Source organism: Lithobates pipiens, unplaced genomic scaffold, assembly GCF_037356315.1.
Source record: "Lithobates pipiens isolate NorthernLeopardFrog02 unplaced genomic scaffold, aLitPip1_a1.2 Scaffold_13, whole genome shotgun sequence".
NCBI classification, from domain to species: Eukaryota; Metazoa; Chordata; class Amphibia; order Anura; family Ranidae; genus Lithobates; species Lithobates pipiens.
In genome coordinates, this window is record NW_027507718.1 from 389,683,722 (window position 1) to 389,705,294 (window position 21,573).

The 21,573-nt window shown below is 46.6% G+C and overlaps 1 protein-coding gene across 1 annotated transcript in view; it reads left to right on the forward strand.

Annotated features, from left to right (window-relative positions):
- LOC143975213 (cytochrome P450 4V2-like) overlaps window positions 1-21,573 on the forward strand; it is a 197,607-nt gene that overhangs the window by 119,573 nt on the left and 56,461 nt on the right. Inside the window, exon 6 of the mRNA XM_077477355.1 lies at window positions 7,044-7,170. Coding sequence (XP_077333481.1) covers window positions 7,044-7,170 — 127 coding nt within the window. The remainder of the gene's footprint in view (window positions 1-7,043; window positions 7,171-21,573) is intronic.

The following is a 21,573-nucleotide window of genomic DNA, read 5'->3' on the forward strand; positions in this document are numbered from 1 at the left end:
AAACCTGGCAGTATGCTGCAGCTGGGGGAACATGACTGCCAGTTTGCTGTCCTTCTTTGGCACCCCCTCTCTCTGGGCTCATGTAACTGGCTTTCTCAAGATGGGTACCATCATAGGAAACCTCAAAACACTGCGCATCCTCCTGCAGCATGTATCCAACACTGTGGTCAAACAGTTCGGGGGACTCCTCAGGACATGATGGGGCTAGGGAAGGAGTGACTGATGCCATTGAGCCGAGGGAAGAGGCCGCTTTGGCCCTTTGTGTACCCTGAGCCTGGGTGAGAGAGGATGAAGAAGATGAGGACGGCTTGGTCATCCACTCTACCAACTCTTCTGCATGTTGTGGCTCAACATGGCCACCTCCCCAAAAAAAGGACAAGCTTGCCCCACAGCCACGTGCTGAGGATGCACCGTGTCCACAAACAGCACTGTTTGCTGTAGACACAGAGCCTGCTTGCCGTCTTTTAGTGGCCTGTGAGCGTCTGCCTCTCCTTGGGGGCCTTCCAGACATACAGTGCCTTGCGAAAGTATTCGGCCCCCTTGAACTTTTCAACCTTTTGCCACATTTCAGGCTTCAAACATAAAGATATAAAATTTTTATTTTTTGTGAAGAATCACCAACAAGCGGGACACAATTGTTAAGTGGAACGAAATCTATTGGATTTTTGAAACTTTTTTAACTAATAAAAAAATTAAAAGTGGGGCGTGCAAAATTATTCAGCCCCCTTGCGTTAATACTTTGTAGAGCCACCTTTTGCTGCGATTACAGCTGCAAGTCGCTTGGGGTATGTCTCTATCAGTTTTGCACATCGAGAGACTGAAATTCTTGCCCATTCTCCCTTGCAAAACAGCTCGAGCTCAGTGAGGTTGGATGGAGAGCGTTTGTGAACAGCAGTTTTCAGCTCTTTCCACAGATTCTCGATTGGATTCAGGTCTGGACTTTGACTTGACCATTCTAACACCTGGATACGTTTATTTGTGAACCATTCCTTTGTAGATTTTGCTCTATGTTTGGGATCATTGTCTTGTTGGAAAATAAATCTCCGTCCCAGTTTCAGGTCTTTTGCAGACTCCAACAGGTTTTCATCCAGAATGGTCCTGTATTTGGCTGCATCCATCTTCCCCTCAATTTTAACCATCTTCCCTGTCCCTGCTGAAGAAAAGCAGGCCCAAACCATGATGCTGCCACCACCATGTTTGACAGTGGGGATGGTGTGTTGAGGGTGATGAGCTGTGTTGCTTTTACGCCAAACATATCGTTTTACATTGTGGGCAAAAAGTTTGATTTTGGTTTCATCTGACCAGAGTACCTTCTTCCACATGTTTGGTGTGTCTCCCAGGTGGCTTGTGGCAAACTTTAGACGAGACTTTTTATGGATATCTTTGAGAAATGGCTTTCTTCTTGCCACTCTTCCATAAAGGCCAGATTTGTGCAGTGTACGACTGATTGTTGTCCTATGAACAGACTCTCCCACCTCAGCTGTAGTTCTCTGCAGTTCATCCAGAGTGATCATGGGCCTCTTGGCTGCATCTCTGATCAGTCTTCTCCTTGTCTGAGCTGAAAGTTTAGAGGAACAGCCAGGTCTTGGTAGATTTGCAGTGGTCTGATACTCCTTCCATTTCAAAGTGATCGCTTGCACAGTGCTCCTTGGGATGTTTAAAGCTTGGGAAATCTTTTTGTATCCAAATCCGGCTTTAAACTTCTCCACAACGGTATTACGGACCTGCCTGGTGTGTTCCTTGGTCTTCATGATGCTCTCTGCGCTTTCAACAGAACCCTGAGACTATCACAGAGCAGGTGCATTTATACAGAGACTTGATTACACACAGATGGATTCTATTTATCACCATCAGTCATTTAGGAAAACATTGGATCATTCAGAGATCCTCGCTGAACTTCTGGAGTGAGTTTGCTGCACTGAAAGTAAAGGGGCCGAATAATTTTGCACGCACCACTTTTCAGTTTTTTATTTGCTAAAAAAGTTTAAATTATCCAATAGATTTCGTTCCACTTCACAATTGTGTCCCACTTGTTGGTGATTCTTCACAAAAAATTAAAATGTTATATCTTTATGTTTGAAGCCTGAAATGTGGCAAAAGGTTGAAAAGTTCAAGGGGGCCAAATACTTTCGCAAAATACTGTATATTAAATGCACTGAGCTTAGCTGTCTCGCCTGAAGTATATTAGCGACAGTACACCAGGAATGGTCTGTAGTGAGATGAAGCTAAACTGTATACAGTATATATATATATATATATATATATATATATATATATATATATAGCCAGGATGTATATATACACACACAATACACTGCAGCTATCTGACTGTCTCGCCTGCCTGCCTAAAGTATATTAGCAACAGTACACCAGGAGTAACAGTCTGCAGTGAGATGAAGCTAAACTGTATACAGTGTATATATATATATATATATATATATATATATATATATATATATATATATATATATATATATATATATATATATATATTATAGCCAGGATGTATATATACACACAATAAACTGCAGCTATCCAACTGTTTCGCCTGCCTGCCTGAAGTATATTAGCAACAGTGCACCAGTAACAGTCTGCAGTGAGATCTAGTTAAATATATACACATACAAAACCAGAATACATATTTATACACAATACACTGAAGCTATCTAACTGTCTCGCCGCCTGCACAAAGTATATTAGCAACAGAACACCAGGAAGGATTTGCCTGCCTACTGAAATGAAATGAAATGACAGTCTCTCTGTTTCTCTCTTTAACAAATGCCACCAACACACTACACACGGCCGACGTGTAGGCGGCCTTATATAGTGTGGGGCATGTACTTAAGCCCCTAAGCCATAATTGGCCACAGGCAGCTTGCCTTTGGCCAATTATGGCTCTCTTTGCTGATGGTGCTGTGATTGGCCAAAGCATGCGGGTCATAGTGCATGCTTGGCCAATCATCAGCCAGCAATGCACTATGGGCTGTGACACGCCACACTAATTTGGAGCGAACGGCCCATAATGTTCTATCTTCATCGAACGATTGAACAGCCGATGTTCGAGTCAAACTCATGTATGTTCGTCTTGAACTCGAAGCTCATCCCTAGTTGCAAAGGGGTTAATCATAAGGGGTCTTTTTCTCGTTCTCATGATTATGGGCCTCCAGGAATTCAGAAGCAGCATCTTGCATTGTTGGAGATGTTTTTTTTTAAACAGCCAAGAGGTTACTTTTTTTTAAATCAAGTCATTTTTATTTAGATCAAAAAGTTTAATTTATACAACTTTTTTTTTTTTTTTTTTTTTATCTAACCATATAGAGAGTTACAAAAAGGTAAGAGTAAATACAGTTTTTTCATATCACAAAGTATGAAAAAGTATGGTAAAAAAAAGTACAGTAATAGTACATGTAATCAAAATCAATTTTAGGTCACTAAATAAGTGACAAACCAGAGAACATGAAAGATGTCAATTTAAATGATAGAAAACTAGGTTATTGTCACATAATACACCTCATCTTTTTCACTGGGTGTAATTGGGAGTAGGCAGTTATCACTGCATTAGTCTGATCAAGAAATTATTTGATTTGAAATGATTTTATAAAATGAATGAATGAATCCATCTGGGAAAGTCCTTTATCTGGTGTTTTCTCCTTGGTTATTGAAGATGATGAAATTCAGGTAAAAGCTTTGAGAGACTGCAGCTGTGAACAAAAGCAGACGAAGCATGGGGCAGCAACAATATGTTATAAATTCAAAAACAACACTTTTCAGTTTAAATGATTGAAAAATACATTTCTCACCTTACACTTTGTGGGGATTGGTAGATAAGGTTTTTGGAAAGCAGTTTAAAATTCCCCATGGGATGTGTTCTTTCAAAACTATGAAATCATTATAAAATATGATTTCACAATAAACAAAAACTGTCTTTTTGCTACTACATTCTGCAATTGAAACGTACGTTCGGTCTTGCAGTAGGAGTATGGGAAGGAGACATACCTAGTAGTAGAGTGAAAGCAAGTGTTAGCAGTGTAATGTTAACTAATAGCCCAAGCCTCACCTCCCAACTTTTTAAAACAGGAATGAGGGACACTCATTAGCAAGCATGTAGATATAGGACACACCTCCTGCCACACCCCCTTATAGGAGAATTCTATATAAAAAGCGATTAGTTAAACCCACAAGTGCTTTTTTTTTTACCAGTGTAGTGTAACGGTTTCAGCCGAATGATCAGACCAGCGTTGATGTGCAATTTCTACTTTACTTAACAATAAACTTCAACATAAATTGTACCGGAGATCAGGGGCGGACTGACCATTTGGTCACTCGGTCGCTGACCAAGGGCCCTGGAGTCAGGGGGATCCCATGAGCTGCTCAGTCTGCCCTTGGATGTGCCCACAGCTTATTATGAAGGATTGGGTAAGTTTATGCACCAAGGAGGTAGTGAGTGATGTCACCCCTGCCTACAGTTGATGACACTATTTGAGAGGACGGGTGCTGGCCGGATTACAGAGCGAGGAAATGAGGATGATAGCAGTAACAGGAGCTCCAGCCACCTCTCCTCCTGGGGAATTCAGCAGGGGGCGGGGCCACAGTGTACATCCATGCCGCGGAAAGCCAGTGAGAGAGCTGGAGGCTGCAGAGTGAGGACAGAGTGGAGTCATCATGTCGGGGACAGCCACCCGACCTGCCTTCTGTGCAGCAGCAGGTCAGTGTGTAATCACAGCAAGTCTATGATCACCAGCCAGGCTGACTTTGTGTTCCTTCTTCCCCAGTGCGCATCTACCAGGTGCTATTCCCTGGTGCACTGATATCTGTACACTGAGTGACCCTCAGTGTGCAGATATATCAGTGTTGTATATAAGGAATAGCTCTCAGTATACAGATATCATTGTTAGGGAAAGCATTCAGTGTATAGATGTCAGTTATATATAGAGAATTGCACTTAGTGATATTTCCTTATATGTTACACTGACATCTATATACTGAGTGCTTTTCCCTAACACTGATATCCATACACTTCAGCGGAAAGAACGATCAGTGAGAAGAACGTTACACACATTGGTGATCAGTGAGAAGAAGTTCCTTATATTGGTGGTCAGCAGAAAGAATGCTGTTTACATTGGGAGTCAGCAGAAAGAATGCCCCTTACATCGGTGGTCAGCAGAAAGAATGTTCCTTAGATTGGTGGTCAGTGAGAATAATGTTCCTTACATTGGTGATCAGTGAGAAGAATGCTCCTTACATCGGTGGTCAGCAGAAAGAATGTTTCTTACATCGGTGGTCAGTGAGAATAATGTTCCTTACATTGGTGATCGGTGGGAAGAATGTTCCTTACATTGGTGGTCAGTGAGAAGAATGCTCCTTACATTGGTGATCAGTGGGAAGAATGATGCTTACATTGGTTGTCAGTGGGAAGAATGCTTCTTACATTGGTGGTCAGTGGGTAGAATTTTCCTTTACATTGGTGATCAGTGAAAATTATATAAAGTAAATAAAAATTATAAAAAAAAGTAAAGCACACCCATGACCCCCGAAACACGCTCTATATGAAAAGCTTTATGTAGGACAAGCACATGCATGTAAATATGTGTCTATAGATGCAAACACTGGACTCAGGAGCGCACCCACAAGGTAACCCCCCTGGAGATCGCTTCTTGTAGGGGGTTATCTGATGCGGGGAGGAGCTGCGAGAGCCACCGCTGGACCCCAGAATACAAGGATCGGGGTCACTCTGTGCAAAATTAACTGCACAGTGGAGGTAAGTATGATATGTTTGTTATTTTTATTTTTTTAAACAAATCTTTACAAACACGAACGCATGTAATGTGGGCAGTGCAATATGATTGTGGGGATTTGTGTGAGTGTGGGTGGGAACACATGGGCGGGGACAGGGGGCTCCAGGATCTCCTAGTGCCCAGGGGCCCCATGAGTTGTCAGTCTGCCTCTGCCGGAGATCGTGTGAACATGGGTATATAGTACAGAACATTAATATAAACCGTGAAGAAAACTGATATAACAATTATACTGCCATCCAACTAATGTCCACTAGATGACAGCAGGGTGTTCTGAGTTCTATCTTCAGATAGAATAGAGGGCTAAAGAATCTCACATGTCCAAGATTGTAATCGTTCGTTCAACAGACTGGGAGCTGAGTGGACCTCCTGCTGGCACAAACTTCACTCTGGCCTTGCTCTCTACTTGCTTCGGTCAGGAGGTTCTGGTGGCTGCAGATAGGGCCAACCCATGTCCTGGACAGCTTCTGAAAATGGACAGTAACAGAGTCCTCTCCAGTGACTGGGGCTTGGAAAAATGCTCCGTGCTCTTGTGCCGGCACACCAGACTAAACAGGGGAGGACCCAGCACCTGGGAACAGCTCACTTGCCCAGTCATTGCTGTCCCATCAGGCAGGATCTCTCTGAGCACAGGAAGCTGGGTGGAGCTGACGTTTATACCCCCCGGGCGTGTCCAGGAGCTCAGAGGATTGTGGGGGGTTGAGTTAAAGGGATCTGCACCGGAATCTGGACAAATGGGCATCCCACTACACCACTACAATTCCTGTATATTGGCTTTTAAAATTTACCAATGCAACAATTTAGAAATTGGATGAAAGGTTTGAACACTGGGAAACACTTTTTGAAAGATAACTAGTGCATTTTATATACAACTATATAGAGCAGACCAAGTTGAGGGACAAATGAGAAGGAAAGAGGGACAGAGTGACTTTGTTCCAAATCAGGGACAGTCCCTCAAAATCAGAGATAGTTGGGATCACAACAGGGGGCCATTATTAAAAAGGAAATAAAAACAACTGTTGGAAGCTGCTTGGCTCTTTATTCTAATAAATTATTCATATCCTTTATCCTAATTCTTATTCTAACAAATAATCCTTATAATTAGATAACACATAAAGTATATTATAATTGCCAACTTTTGGATTTTGTTTCTCCAAATTTACAGCACAAATTAATACAATACACTAGAACTGAATTGATTTAGACATGTGTTTTAAATATTCATTCTTTTAAATCTCATTCTAATACTAGAATGAGTGATATCCTTCATCGCAGACAGAGGTTGCCTTGGTTATGGCCAAACTTCCTATACTCAAAGCTTGCGGAAGGGAAAGAACATGACAAGAACCTCCACATTCTACACTCGTTCACTGACACTGTAAGTTATTTTTTTATTCTGTAATTAAATAACTGTATTCTTTATTAGGAACTTAGTAAAGCTGTGTTTGGGTATTAAAGAGAATAGAAGTTCAGTGGGCTAAGTGCAATTCAACCAATTGTGAGAAAAATTATATAATATTTCTAGGTATTTAAAGAAGATCACTTATGCATTGTAGAGTATTCTTTATAATTTTCCCCTAGTCTCATCTGTGTTATATTAGGAAAACCTGATATTAGATCTTATGTGTCTTACTGGAATAGTTGATATTTTAAATGTGATCATATTGGGGACTTGGGAAAATGATATTTAACCACTTCCCGCCCAAGTTTGTCATATGACGTCTTTGACTTTCAGTGGGAATATCTGAATGATCAGATGGTCACCGGTCATCTCTATGACCTTCAGAGGCTCGAGAACAACGTTATGGCATCGCATCTGGGCCACAGATGTAAACAAAGCCGCGATCACGGCTGGTAAGCATGAGGTTGTAGATTTTTTTTCTGATCTCATGCTTTCCAGCCTGGAGGAGAGATGTGGGGTCTTATTGACCTCGCATCTCTCCATTAAGAGGACCTGTCACTAATGATTCCTATCACAAGGGATGTTTACATTCCTTGTAATAGGAATAAAAGTGATTTAAAAAAATGTTGTAAAAGAAAGTAAAAAAAACTAAAAAATAAAGTAAAATAAAATAAAAAAATATTAATTTAAAATGCCCCTGTCCCCGGTAGTTAGTCCCACCCACATATGTAAACGCAATTCAAACCACACATGTGAGGTATCGCTATGTGCGTTAGAGCAGGAGCAACAATTCTAGTATTAGATCTCCTCTATAACTCTAAACATGTAACCTGTAAAAATTCTAAAGCGTTGCCTATGGAGATTTTTAAGTACTGAAGTTTGGCGTCATTCCATGATTGTGCACAATTTTAAAGTATGACATGTTAGGTATCTATTTACTTGGCGTAACATCATCTTTCACATTATATAAAAGAATTGGGCTAACTTTACTGTTTTTTTTTTTTTTTTAAAGCATGAAAACACAAAAAAAAAAAAAACCAAAAAAAAAAACATGTTTGAAAAATTGTTGCTCAAATCCCGTGTGAGATAAAAAGTTGCAATGACTGCCATTTTATTCCCTAGGGTGTCTGCTAAATATATATATATATATATATATATATATATATATATATATATATATAATGTTTGGGGGTTCTGAGTAATTTTCTAGCAAAAAATTATGATTTTTACATGTAGGAGAGGAGTGCCAGAATAGGCCCGGTAGGGAAGTGGTTAAATACACAATTTTGGTCATCTAACAATTACAAATAATAGACATTTTTTTCTTTTGAAGACAATCTAATGAAATAAAAATTGTTGATGTAGGACCATCCTAGCAACCAATCACTAGCTTGCAGCTCCTGCCATCTCTTCCAGACTGCTGTGTCTTCCATCTTCTTGTGTAAGGTAGAACGTTGAGGTGATGTGAAGGGGGGCTGAGGACAGGACTGTGAAGGGAGGGGTAATATGAATGGGGCCAAGAAGAGTACTGTGGGGTAAGGGTGGTGTGGGGGGGGGGGGGGCAGAGTACACTACAGTGAAAGGGGGGGTGTTAGGGGGTTGATGTGAAGGAAGAGGGGAGGGTGTGATATTAAGTGGGTGTGAGAACCAGTGGGGTATTTTGGTTTTGTTCTGCACTGGGCAAGACTAAAATCGGGTGCACCTCCATTTAAATTTTTCCCACCCCTTCCTTCTCAAATGGATATGCGGGGTCTCTGGTGGCTGTGTTGGGTCTTTGGTGGCTATGTGGGGTCTCTGATGGACAGTGGGGTAGTAACATTCAGTCTCTGGTATTACTGGTGTGTGTTAGGCAGCTAAGAGCTTGCCACAGCGGTGCTCCCTCCCTCCCTGTTAGGATAAGAACTAGGAATAGAAAAGAGAGAGAGATGGGGAGATAGGACGAGGGGGGCATTTTGAAATGAGAGGGGTATCTGGGCAATGTATTAGGAAGGGGACAGTGGAACAGGTGGGGGCAGTGTGACATGAGGGGGGCAGTGTGACAGGAGGGCGCAGTGGAATAGGAGGGGGCAGTGTGACAGGAGGGCGCAGTGGAATAGGAGGGGGCAGTGTGACAGGAAGGAAGCACTGGAGCAGGAGAGGGCAGTGGGACAGGTGGGGGCAGTGCGACTGGTGGAAGCAGTGTGACCGGAAGCTGCAGTGAACCAGGAGGGGGAAGTGTGACAGGAGGGAAGCACTGAAGCAGGAGGGGGGCAGTGTGACAAGTGGGGAACAGCGTCACAGGAGGTGGGCACTGGGCAGCCATATGGGCCATAAAGCAGAACGGCAGAGCTGCAGAACTCAGTGAGTTAAGCATGAGTTCTGGTAGAGATACCTTCCTGTTAATACAAAATAAAATAAAAATAATGTATCCCTCAACCCAGGATTCTGGAGATTAGGTCCTTTACCTGACCCTTTTGTTGTCTATGGCACTGCACAGCACCTTTTGCATAGGGTGGGCAAATGAAGGAGCTCTGCTGAGCACATGTCCTGCTGAAAGTGGTTACCAGTAGTGATGGACGAACTTCCGACGGGACGTTTCGCGAACGCGAAACGCGAACGGGCACAAACGTTCGCGAAAACGACCGTTCGCCGCGGGCTCCATTGACTTCAATGGGAGGCGAATTTCGCAAACCTTTAGGTCGAATTTGCGGCCACGGGGTAATTATTAGGGGGTAGCACGTAGTCCCACCACCTGGACAATAGCATAATACATGTATGAGGTGAATTTGGGATCGATAACTACAAGCATTTTTTTTTTATTTGGGAAATTGTTCTGACAATTCAGGACTATGGAGCTAATGAAGGCAATGGAGGAGAGGGAAGGTCAGGGACCAGGGTAGGCAAACAAGAGGGTGCAGGAGATACAGAGCACTGACAGCAGCACCGTAATACAGAGCACTGACATCAGCACCGTGACATACAGCGCTGACAGCAGCTCCGTGACATACAGCGCTGACAGCAGCTCCGTGACATACAGCGCTGACAGCAGCTCCGTGACATACAGCGCTGACAGCAGCTCCGTGACATACAGCGCTGACAGCAGCTCCGTGACATACAGCGCTGACAGCAGCACCGTGACATACAGCGCTGACAGCAGCTCCGTGACATACAGCGCTGACAGCAGCTCCGTGACATACAGCGCTGACAGCAGCTCCGTGACATACAGCGCTGACAGCAGCTCCGTGACATACAGCGCTGACAGCAGCTCCGTGACATACAGCGCTGACAGCAGCACCGTGACATACAGCGCTGACAGCAGCTCCGTGACATACAGCGCTGACAGCAGCTCCGTGACATACAGCGCTGACAGCAGCTCCGTGACATACAGCGCTGACAGCAGCTCCGTGACATACAGCGCTGACAGCAGCTCCGTGACATACAGCGCTGACAGCAGCTCCGTGACATACAGCGCTGACAGCAGCTCCGTGACATACAGCGCTGACAGCAGCTCCGTGACATACAGCGCTGACAGCAGCTCCGTGACATACAGCGCTGACAGCAGCTCCGTGACATACAGCGCTGACAGCAGCACCGTAAGCAGCCCCAGGAGGAAGTCAGCACAGCACAGGGATGGTGTGATCCCCTCATAATAAGAACCCCCAGGAGGAAGTCAGCACAGCACAGGGATGGTGGGAGCCCCTCATAATAAGAACACCCAGGAGGAAGTCAGCACAGCACAGGGATGGTGGGAACCCCTCATAATAAGCAGCCCCAGTAGAAATATGACACCGCTCAACCTCTTCAAAGAGGAGGGTAGGGGCATATAGTACGGTGTGCTTTTTTGGGTCAGGGAAGTGAGCCAAATGAATTAAGAAGGTCTGTGTGCTTGATTCCAAAAATTGTTTATAGACATATACATGGTCTACTGATCACATGTGTTGAATTCCTCCGAGATCCATGCCTCATTCATTTTTAGAAATGTGAGGTAGTTAACACTGTGGTGAGCTAGGCGAGTACGCTTATCGGTCACAATCCCCCCTGCTGCGCTGAACGTCCTTTCGGACAGGACACTGGATGAGGGGCAAGCCAACAGTTCGATTGCAAATTGGGCAAGCTCTGGCCAGAGGTCAAGCCTGCCCACCCAGTAGTCTAGGGGTTCATCACTCCTCAGAGCGTCCACATCGGCCGTTAACCCAATGTAGTCGGACACCTGACGGTCTAGGCGTTCCCTGATGCTGGATCCGGATGACACCTGTCGATGGGTCGGCTGAAAGAATGACCTCATATCCGAAGTCACCAACACATCTTCAAACCGGCCTCTTCTTGCAGGCGCTGTTGGATTGGTACCCGCAAATCCTTCTCTGGGAGTGGGAATTGCTCCTCTGCCAGCGCACGCAAAAGCAGAATGCAGCATTTCTCGAAGCAAGGCCTGGAAGTGCTGCATTCTGACAGCCCTCTGCGACGGCGGTAACATTTCCGCCATTTTGTGTTTGTACCGGGGGTCTAAGTACGTTGCCACCCAGTACTGGTCCTTGACCCTCATGCTTTTTATACGGGGGTCCCTATTAAAACACTGGAGCATGAAGGCCCCCATTTGCACTAAAGTGGAAGCGGTGTGGTGGCCTGGCTCCTGCTCATCATCCAGGATAATGTCGTCCTCTTCATTCTCCTCTCCCCATCCTCGCACAACAGGGATCCCAGAAAGGTTTAAAGCATGCTCTTCTTGCTCCTGCTCATCCGCCCCGGCACCATCCTCCTCTGACTCCTCATCAGACTCCTGTTGTTGACTTGTCTCAGATAGAGTAGCCCCCCCTGGGAATTCATCCAGCATTGCGACTTCCTCATCTTCCCGCTCCTGCTCCTCCACAGCCTGATCAATGACACGACGCAATGCACGCTCCAGAAAGAAGGCATAAGGTACCATGTCACTGATGGCGCCATGGCTGCGACTGACCAGTTTGGTGATCTCCTCAAATGGCCGCAGAAGTCTGCATGTGTCGCGCATGAGCAGCCACTGGCGCGGTGAAAAAAAACCCAGCTCCCCAGAACCGTTTCTTTCGCAGAGTTCATACAGGTAGACGTTAACTGCACGTTTCTGCTGGAGCAGCCTATCAAGCATATAGAAGGTTGAGTTCCATCGCGTCGGGCAATCGCAAATAAGACGTCTGACCGGCAGATGGTGTCGCCGCTGAATGTCAGCAAGGCGAGCCATGGCCGTGTAAGATCTTCTGAAATGGGCCGAGATTTTCCTTGCCTGCCGCAAGATGTCCTGGACCCCAGGGTATTTGACAAGGAATCGCTGCACGACCAAGTTTAAGACGTGTGCCATGCACGGCACGTGCGTGATTTTGCCCTGTTTCAATGCGCTAAGCAGATTGGCACCGTTGTCACACACCACTTTACCAACTGTCAAATTGAGCGGTGTTAGCCACTCATCTGCCTGTGAACGCAAAGCTGAAAGGAGTGCCGGGCCAGTGTGGCTCTTTGCTTCCAGGCACAACAGACGCAGCACGGCATGGCAACGTCTCACCTGGCATGTGGAATAGGTTCTGGGGAGCTTGGGCGGTGCAGTGGAAGAGACGCTAGCAGCGGAAAAGGAGGAGGCAGCTGAGGAGGAGAGGGAGGAGGATGGAGTAGGAGGAGGAGAAGAAGAGTCAGGCCTGCATGCAATCCGTGGCGGTAAAACCAAATCTACACGGGTGCCACGGGTTACATGCTTGACGGCCGTCAGAAGGTTCACCCAGTGGGCAGTAAAACTGATATACCTTCCCTGCCCGTGTTTGCTAGACCACGTGTCTGTGGTCAGATGTATCTTGGCACCGACACTGTGTGCCAGAGATACATTCACTTGCCGCTGAACATGGCCATATAGCTCTGGGATGCCCTTCTCTGAGAAATACTTCCTTCCTGGGACCTTCCATTGTGGTGTTCCAATGGCCACAAATTTGCGAAAGGCCTCCGAGTCCACCAGTTTATATGGCAGTAGTTGGCGGGCTATGAGTTCTGACAAGCCAGCCGCCAACCGTTGGGCAAGAGGGTTATCCGGCGTCATCATTTTTTTACGCTCAAACATTAGGCCCACGGAAGCCTGCCTTTTTGCAGAAAAATGTGAGCTTGGCGTGATGGAAGGTGGAGTGGAGGACAATTGTGAGGAGAGAGGAGAAGGAGAAGTAGAAGACGAGGCTGGACGGTGAGAGCCTGCAGTGTGGCTTTGTGTGTTCCGTTGCTCCCACTGGGCTCGGTGATGGCTGCTCATGTGCCTTCTTAAGGCGGTCGTCCCTAGGTGAGTATTGGGCTTACCGCGACTAACGCGTTGACTGCAAAGATTGCAGATGGCAACGCTATTGTCAGCAGCGGACACGTTAAAAAAAGCCCACACTGCGGAGCCATGTGCCGGTGTCCTGGGAGCGCCAGATGTGACCGTACATGGTCGATGACTCGCTCCTGATACATTTGCAGTCTGCTTTGTCCCTGCTGTGCAATGTAAGTCATTGCTGCTTCTCCTCCCTATCTGCTGGTCCATATCTCCCTCTGAACTCCCCTCCTCTTCCTCTCTTGTGGGCACCCACGTGACATCACTAGACACGTCATCATCAACGTCACCTTCCCCACCGCTATAAGTAGAGTAGGCAGCAACACCGGGGACCAACCTCCTCCTTGGGCTGATCTGGGTACTGGCGTCAGACTGCTGAGTAGCGCTTGTTGCTACCTCCTCTTCCTGATCCAATACCAAGAGTGGCTGCGCATCAGAAATGTCCTCTTGATATGGATCGGAAAATAATTCCAGTGACTCAAGCGGAAGGTATGTGGTGGTGGTGGTGGTGGTCGTGTTGTTGGTGGTAGTGTCTTTGGGGGTGCACATAGCAGAGAGTGAAGAAGAGGGTGCAGATCGAGAGGATGAGGAGGGTGCAGAAGAGTAAGGCTGAGCGAGCCACTCAACCAAGTCTGGTGCATCCTTTAAAGTAATTGAACGCACCTTCTGCAACTTCCCACTTTGGCTCAAGCCTGTTGCTCCTGCCCTACCCCTACCACCCCTGCGGAAGGGCCTGCCTCTTCCTCTGCATGTCATTTTTTAAATGACCCTGTGACAAAACTCTTAGTCCCTATACCGCTGAAGGACTGCTGCAGTATAGGTGAGCGGTCAGCAGTGGTGCACGTCAACCCTATCTATTGTGGACCTATAGCGGTCCTTACAGAACAGCAGACTGTACCGCACTCAAGCCTATGTACCGTAGCACCCTATACCAAGTTACCAGTCCTTATAAGAACTTTTGTGGACCAAGCAGGTTGTGTATTAGTGTTTAGCAGACTGTACGTCAGTCCCTATACCGCTGAAGGACTGCTGCAGTATAGGGCAGCGGTCAGCAGTGGTGCACGTCAACCCTATCTATTGTGGACCTATAGCGGTCCTTACAGAACAGCAGACTGTACCGCACTCAAGCCTATGTACCGTAGCACCCTATACCAAGTTACCAGTCCTTATAAGAACTTTTGTGGACCAAGCAGGTTGTGTATTAGTGTTTAGCAGACTGTACGTCAGTCCCTATACCGCTGAAGGACTGCTGCAGTATAGGGCAGCGGTCAGCAGTGGTGCACGTCAACCCTATCTATTGTGGACCGATAGCGGTCCTTACAGAACAGCAGACTGTACCGCACTCAAGCCTATGTACCGTAGCACCCTATACCAAGTTACCAGTCCTTATAAGAACTTTTGTGGAACAAGCAGGTTGTGTGTTAGTGATTAGCAGACTGTACGTCAGTCCCTATACCAATGAAGGACTGCTGCAGTATAGGGCAGCGGTCAGCAGTAGTGCACGGCAACCCTATGTATTGTGGACCGATAGCGGTCCTTACAGAACAGCAGACTGTAACGCACTCAGGCCTATGTACCGTAGCACCCTATACCAAGTTACCAGTCCTTATAAGAACTTTTGTGGAACAAGCAGGTTGTGTGTTAGTGATTAGCAGACTGTACGTCAGTCCCTATACCAATGAAGGACTGCTGCAGTATAGGGCAGCGGTCAGCAGTAGTGCACGGCAACCCTATGTATTGTGGACCGATAGCGGTCCTTACAGAACAGCAGACTGTAACGCACTCAGGCCTATGTACCGTAGCACCCTATACCAAGTTACCAGTCCTTATAAGAACTTTTGTGGACCAAGCAGGTTGTGTGTTAGTGATTAGCAGACTGTACGTCAGTCCCTATACCAATGAAGGACTGCTGCAGTATAGGGCAGCGGTCAGCAGTAGTGCACGGCAACCCTATGTATTGTGGACCGATAGCGGTCCTTACAGAACAGCAGACTGTAACGCACTCAGGCCTATGTACCGTAGCACCCTATACCAAGTTACCAGTCCTTATAAGAACTTTTGTGGACCAAGCAGGTTGTGTGTTAGTGATTAGCAGACTGTACGTCAGTCCCTATACCAATGAAGGACTGCTGCAGTATAGGGCAGCGGTCAGCAGTAGTGCACGGCAACCCTATGTATTGTGGACCGATAGCGGTCCTTACAGAACAGCAGACTGTACTGCACTCAGGCCTATGTACCGTAGCACCCTATACCAAGTTACCAGTCCTTATAAAAACTTTTGTGGACCAAGCAGGTTGTGTGTTAGTGTTTAGCAGACTGTGCGTCAGTCCCTATACCGCTGAAGGACTGCTGCAGTATAGGGCAGCGGTCAGCAGTAGTGCACGGCAACCCTATGTATTGTGGACCGATAGCGGTCCTTACAGAACAGCAGACTGTAACGCACTCAGGCCTATGTACCGTAGCACCCTATACCAAGTTACCAGTCCTTATAAGAACTTTTGTGGACCAAGCAGGTTGTGTGTTAGTGATTAGCAGACTGTACGTCAGTCCCTATACCAATGAAGGACTGCTGCAGTATAGGGCAGCGGTCAGCAGTAGTGCACGGCAACCCTATGTATTGTGGACCGATAGCGGTCCTTACAGAACAGCAGACTGTAACGCACTCAGGCCTATGTACCGTAGCACCCTATACCAAGTTACCAGTCCTTATAAGAACTTTTGTGGACCAAGCAGGTTGTGTGTTAGTGATTAGCAGACTGTACGTCAGTCCCTATACCAATGAAGGACTGCTGCAGTATAGGGCAGCGGTCAGCAGTAGTGCACGGCAACCCTATGTATTGTGGACCGATAGCGGTCCTTACAGAACAGCAGACTGTACTGCACTCAGGCCTATGTACCGTAGCACCCTATACCAAGTTACCAGTCCTTATAAAAACTTTTGTGGACCAAGCAGGTTGTGTGTTAGTGTTTAGCAGACTGTGCGTCAGTCCCTATACCGCTGAAGGACTGCTGCAGTATAGGGCAGCGGTCAGCAGTAGTGCACGGCAACCCTATGTATTGTGGACCGATAGCGGTCCTTACAGAACAGCAGACTGTAACGCACTCAGGCCTATGTACCGTAGCACCCTATACCAAGTTACCAGTCCTTATAAGAACTTTTGTGGACCAAGCAGGTTGTGTGTTAGTGATTAGCAGACTGTACGTCAGTCCCTATACCAATGAAGGACTGCTGCAGTATAGGGCAGCGGTCAGCAGTAGTGCACGGCAACCCTATGTATTGTGGACCGATAGCGGTCCTTACAGAACAGCAGACTGTAACGCACTCAGGCCTATGTACCGTAGCACCCTATACCAAGTTACCAGTCCTTATAAGAACTTTTGTGGACCAAGCAGGTTGTGTGTTAGTGATTAGCAGACTGTACGTCAGTCCCTATACCAATGAAGGACTGCTGCAGTATAGGGCAGCGGTCAGCAGTAGTGCACGGCAACCCTATGTATTGTGGACCGATAGCGGTCCTTACAGAACAGCAGACTGTAACGCACTCAGGCCTATGTACCGTAGCACCCTATACCAAGTTACCAGTCCTTATAAGAACTTTTGTGGACCAAGCAGGTTGTGTGTTAGTGATTAGCAGACTGTACGTCAGTCCCTATACCAATGAAGGACTGCTGCAGTATAGGGCAGCGGTCAGCAGTAGTGCACGGCAACCCTATGTATTGTGGACCGATAGCGGTCCTTACAGAACAGCAGACTGTACCGCACCCAAGCCTATGTACCGTAGCACCCTAGACAGACCAAGTTACCAGTCCTGATAAAGAGCTTTGTGGAACAAGTGAGTTGTGAATGATTAGCAGACTGCAGCAGAAGGGCAGCAGTCAAGTATAATATTCTTTCTATATTTGGAAGAAAGAATATTATACGTGTACAAGCCTATTACCGTACCACTGATACCAGTCCTGAAAAGAACCTTTGTGGAACTAATAGTAACAGCAAGTCTTTAAAATTATCCTCACTGCCTGACACACTGCTTCCTGCCTGTCCCTATACAAATTGGCAAAAAAGAGTAGGCTGGAACGATTAGCTGGAACAGCTCTTTTGTGGACCTGATAGTAACAGCTAATGATGATGATGATGATGATGATGAAGAAAGACTAATCTGGCTGAGCTGTCCCTAAAATAGCAGCATACAGCGCTCTGTCCCTTTATCTAAACTGACAAAAGAAACTCAGGCTGCTGACCTAACACCTATACCAGTCCTGAAAAGAACTTTTGTGTACCAAATAGCTAGCGTTTTCTCTGTCCCTACTCCACACAGGATCCTTTCCCTACAGTGACAGAAGAAAGAATGTAAAATGGCCACCGGATCGGGTGTATTTATAGGTTAGGGGGAATGTCCAAGTGTCCATGAGCTGTCATGTCTCAATTGGTTGTCCTGTAACACATGATAAACGTGTCACGAAAGGTTAAAGTTCTTGTATACATTAAACACGTAAGTCCGCCGGGGCGAACGACGGAAAAAGGCGTTCGAACCCGCGGACGGCGAAAGTCGGAAATTCGCCGCGAAACGACCGCCGGGCGAACCGTTCGGCCATCACTAGTTACCAGGATCCCATGGGTGAAGGAGTTCTGGCGCCAGCATCAAGTGAGTTAACTGGGAAGCCTGGTGTCTGCTCTCAAAGATCTCTACATTAGCCAGTGCTTCTCTACCATGTGCTTGTTATTCTGCGGGCTGTCAGGGGCTGAGAGGAGGCCAAGAGCGCTTTGCTGATCTGAGCAGGCGTCCCTGAGTGACCAATACTGGCTCGTACCTCTCATACTTCCATTGTCTGCACCTGCATTCCTGTCCAGAGCTCTGACGATTTCATACAGGGGTCACCCATCCACACCCCTGTAGTGATGTCACTGCTTTTCTGCAGTCCTCGTAATGTCCCTTCTGCCCTGGGGATGGTCACCCCCTGAAAAATGTTTGCTTTGTGGTAGATAAGCCCCTGGTGAGAACACTTCTGTGAAAGGAGTAGAGGGAGGTTATATGACGGGGAACTGAGGACACTGCTGTAAAGAAGGGACTGGGATGTGAAGGAGGGGGATCTTCATATACAGGCAAGAGGACTGTGATTTAAAAGGTGGTTGTTATGTGCAAAGGAGACTGAAGACACTGATGTAAGAATGGGATTGTGATATGAGGCTTGGTTCAGATCAGTGCACATGCGTTTTTGCTCTCACATCGCAGATAGGGCAGCTCAATCATTTTAATGGGCTGCCCTACCCATGAGAAATTCAGGGAAGGAAGTCCTTGACTCTTTTTTTAAAACCCCCCTGCACCAAGCTACAAGGCGTTGTGGCAAAATGCACCGTTAGTGTTGAAGCGTGGGGGTACCATTAAGAATCAATGTGCTAAACTGCAGCAGTCTCTCTGTAGGTCCAGAACACTTGCAGTTTTGTACATGTTACCCAGTCTCAAAGATGTAAACCTAGTCTAAGAACAGAGGCGGCCTGTGATTTGACGGACCTTAGTCATTGCACAAAAATGCGATTCAGATGTCTGCTGTAAGAAAATTGTACTGACCGGACCTCCTTTGTGAATTTTAATTCAATACCCCTGATGTATAGCCTACAATACTGGTAAAGTAATAAGGATCTGTTTTACCTGCCAAATGAATTGTATTTCTAGTTGTGACAGAACCCACAGTCACTGTGTGTTTTGGAGGGGGTTGTGGGCTCGCCTCCTACCCACAGACTATGGCCCAGCAGAGAAAATGAGATTTGGAGGGCTATTTGCTGTCTCCCACCAATTGGAGAAGATGCCACCTTCAGACATTTGTGTCCAGAGTCGCCAGTTCATTGGAACCGGGTGAATGCGGTATCTGTGGCTGGGCTTGTGGAGTCGTTCCTGGCTACTTAAAACTATTGGCCCGGCTGGGCTAAATATATACTTTCATTCCACAAACAATGTACTTTTAGCTGATAAAGACATATACAAGATTGCAGTATTCCCAAAACATGGGGCTATGAGAATTTGGGAAAAAATGGCATTGAGACAATGTAATATAATGCTGCATCCCTCCCCCCGTTGCTGTGTTTAATTGCGTTGGGTCATGGCATGTAGACAAAAGGTCTGGAGACACCTCTCAGCAGGGGATGTATAAGGAAGGGCTGCCTACTTATCACAATCCCTTCATGTGTTTCAACTGTAGTTGTTTGAATATACAAGTGTTGAGTTTCCATTGGTTCTTCCTTGTCCCCTACCCCCTCTATGACAAGGCTAAGGGGAGTGTCCCTAACTGTGTTTAAAGTGTATTTTTGAAACGTAATAAAGAGTTTTATGCTTTGGATGTTTAACCCTCAACACCTGCATGGCTTGTCTCGTAATTGAGGGGTTAAGGGCTGGTTATGGCGAATCTGCAGGCTGCGGGTGCGTTTGGAGGACAGGAGACACAGGTCTGGCGGAGATGCTCAGCAGGGGTATCCGAGATCTGTCACACTAGTCATCCAGTATTAATATTTACACAGCTCTGCCACACAGTACAGTCCTGTATGGCAGGGGAGAGGACCTGATCTCTCTGCTGCAGTTTCAGTTTCACTTCACTCCCTACCCCTATCATGAGACTGGAGAGTGAAGGAAGAAGCAGCACTTTGATGACCTCATTTTCTGTTACTCTGCTCCTCCTCATAGTTATATCTTACACTCCCCTCCCCCCTAGACTGACAATGCTGCTGTCCAAAGGTACTCCTGAGCTCCTTCATCCAGAGTGGGGGAACTCTAATTCAGGAGGTGTATTACTGGCCAGATCACCAGGTGAGAAGAGAGGGGGAAAAGCCTAAAAAAGAAAACGAATGTAAGCAATGGGAAATGCAAAATTTTGCAGTTCACGTTAGGGTAAGAGGGTAAGCAGTTAGGATGAATCTTTCGATTGAGACCCATTCCCACCAGGTAAGTAGGGGCAGCCCTGGCCAGAGCGGTCCAAGCTCAAGACAAGGCAGAAAAACCCTGTTCCTTATCAGACCAGGCCATACCACCATATTTCAGGGGTGTGTGCTGAAAACAGTGCGGCATGCAGTACTTTTTTAAGCGCAGTATGATGTGATGCAATCCACCACATCTCACAGTGCTGCAGCCATTAGAACTTAATAAAATGTCAATTGTGACATATCAATAAAGTTCTAGGAACAAAAAAGGATCAGTTGATGCACTGGAATACTTGCGCTGGCATTATTCTACCGAGCACACACAAGCGGTTGTGCATTAAGCATGGCTGCCGGTGTGAAAAAACCCTAAAGGCTCATTCGGACGGGCAATTAGTCCCATCCTTCATGCAGGGCTGTTGGCAGATTCAAGTGCATCCACTTCAGAGCTGTCTGCAGGCAGCTCATGGGAGTAGATGCACATGCAGCAGCTGCATGGATGTAATCACACGTCAGACATCTCAAGTCTCTTGCAAGCCGTGGGAGTCTCCCACATTTGGCTGCGGGCTCCCAGACACCCGCGAGCACAGGGTGATCTCCCAGCTTGGTCTGTTACTCAGCCACAGTCAGACAGTAGCCCGAATGGCTGAGTGACAGACGGATGCAAGGCGGTATCAATTAAAAGAAAAAATCCTTTCCCCTGTCAAGCGGACTCTTTCTCCACTTTCGGGTGCCGTTGCGCAGTGATCTCCTGTACGACAAGTACATGGCAGTCCCCTCTATTTCAATCCGCTGGACATACAGGGACTGTCATGTACTTGTCTCACAGGAGATTCCTGTGCAGCAGCATCCGAAAGTGGAGAAAGAGTCAGCTTGACATTGGAGTTTTTTTTTTCTTTTAATGGCTACAGCCTGCAGATCAATCTTGTCTCTGCCTCCACCCACCCCCTTCCTTCCCTGCTGAATCGGCCGGACTGACCCCCAAAAAAGTAACCATGCAGCAGGCTGCTGACAGCAGTATGGGCTGTGCTCCCCTGTCTCAGCCCACCCCCTTCCTTCTGGGGAATTCTTTGACTGGGATGGCTCGCCAGCCCCATTGCAGCCGGACCCCAGGACCAGCAGCCCAGCTCAAGCAGCCAGACCCTTGGCCCCAGAAGCCAGACCCTTGGCCCCAGCAGCCAGA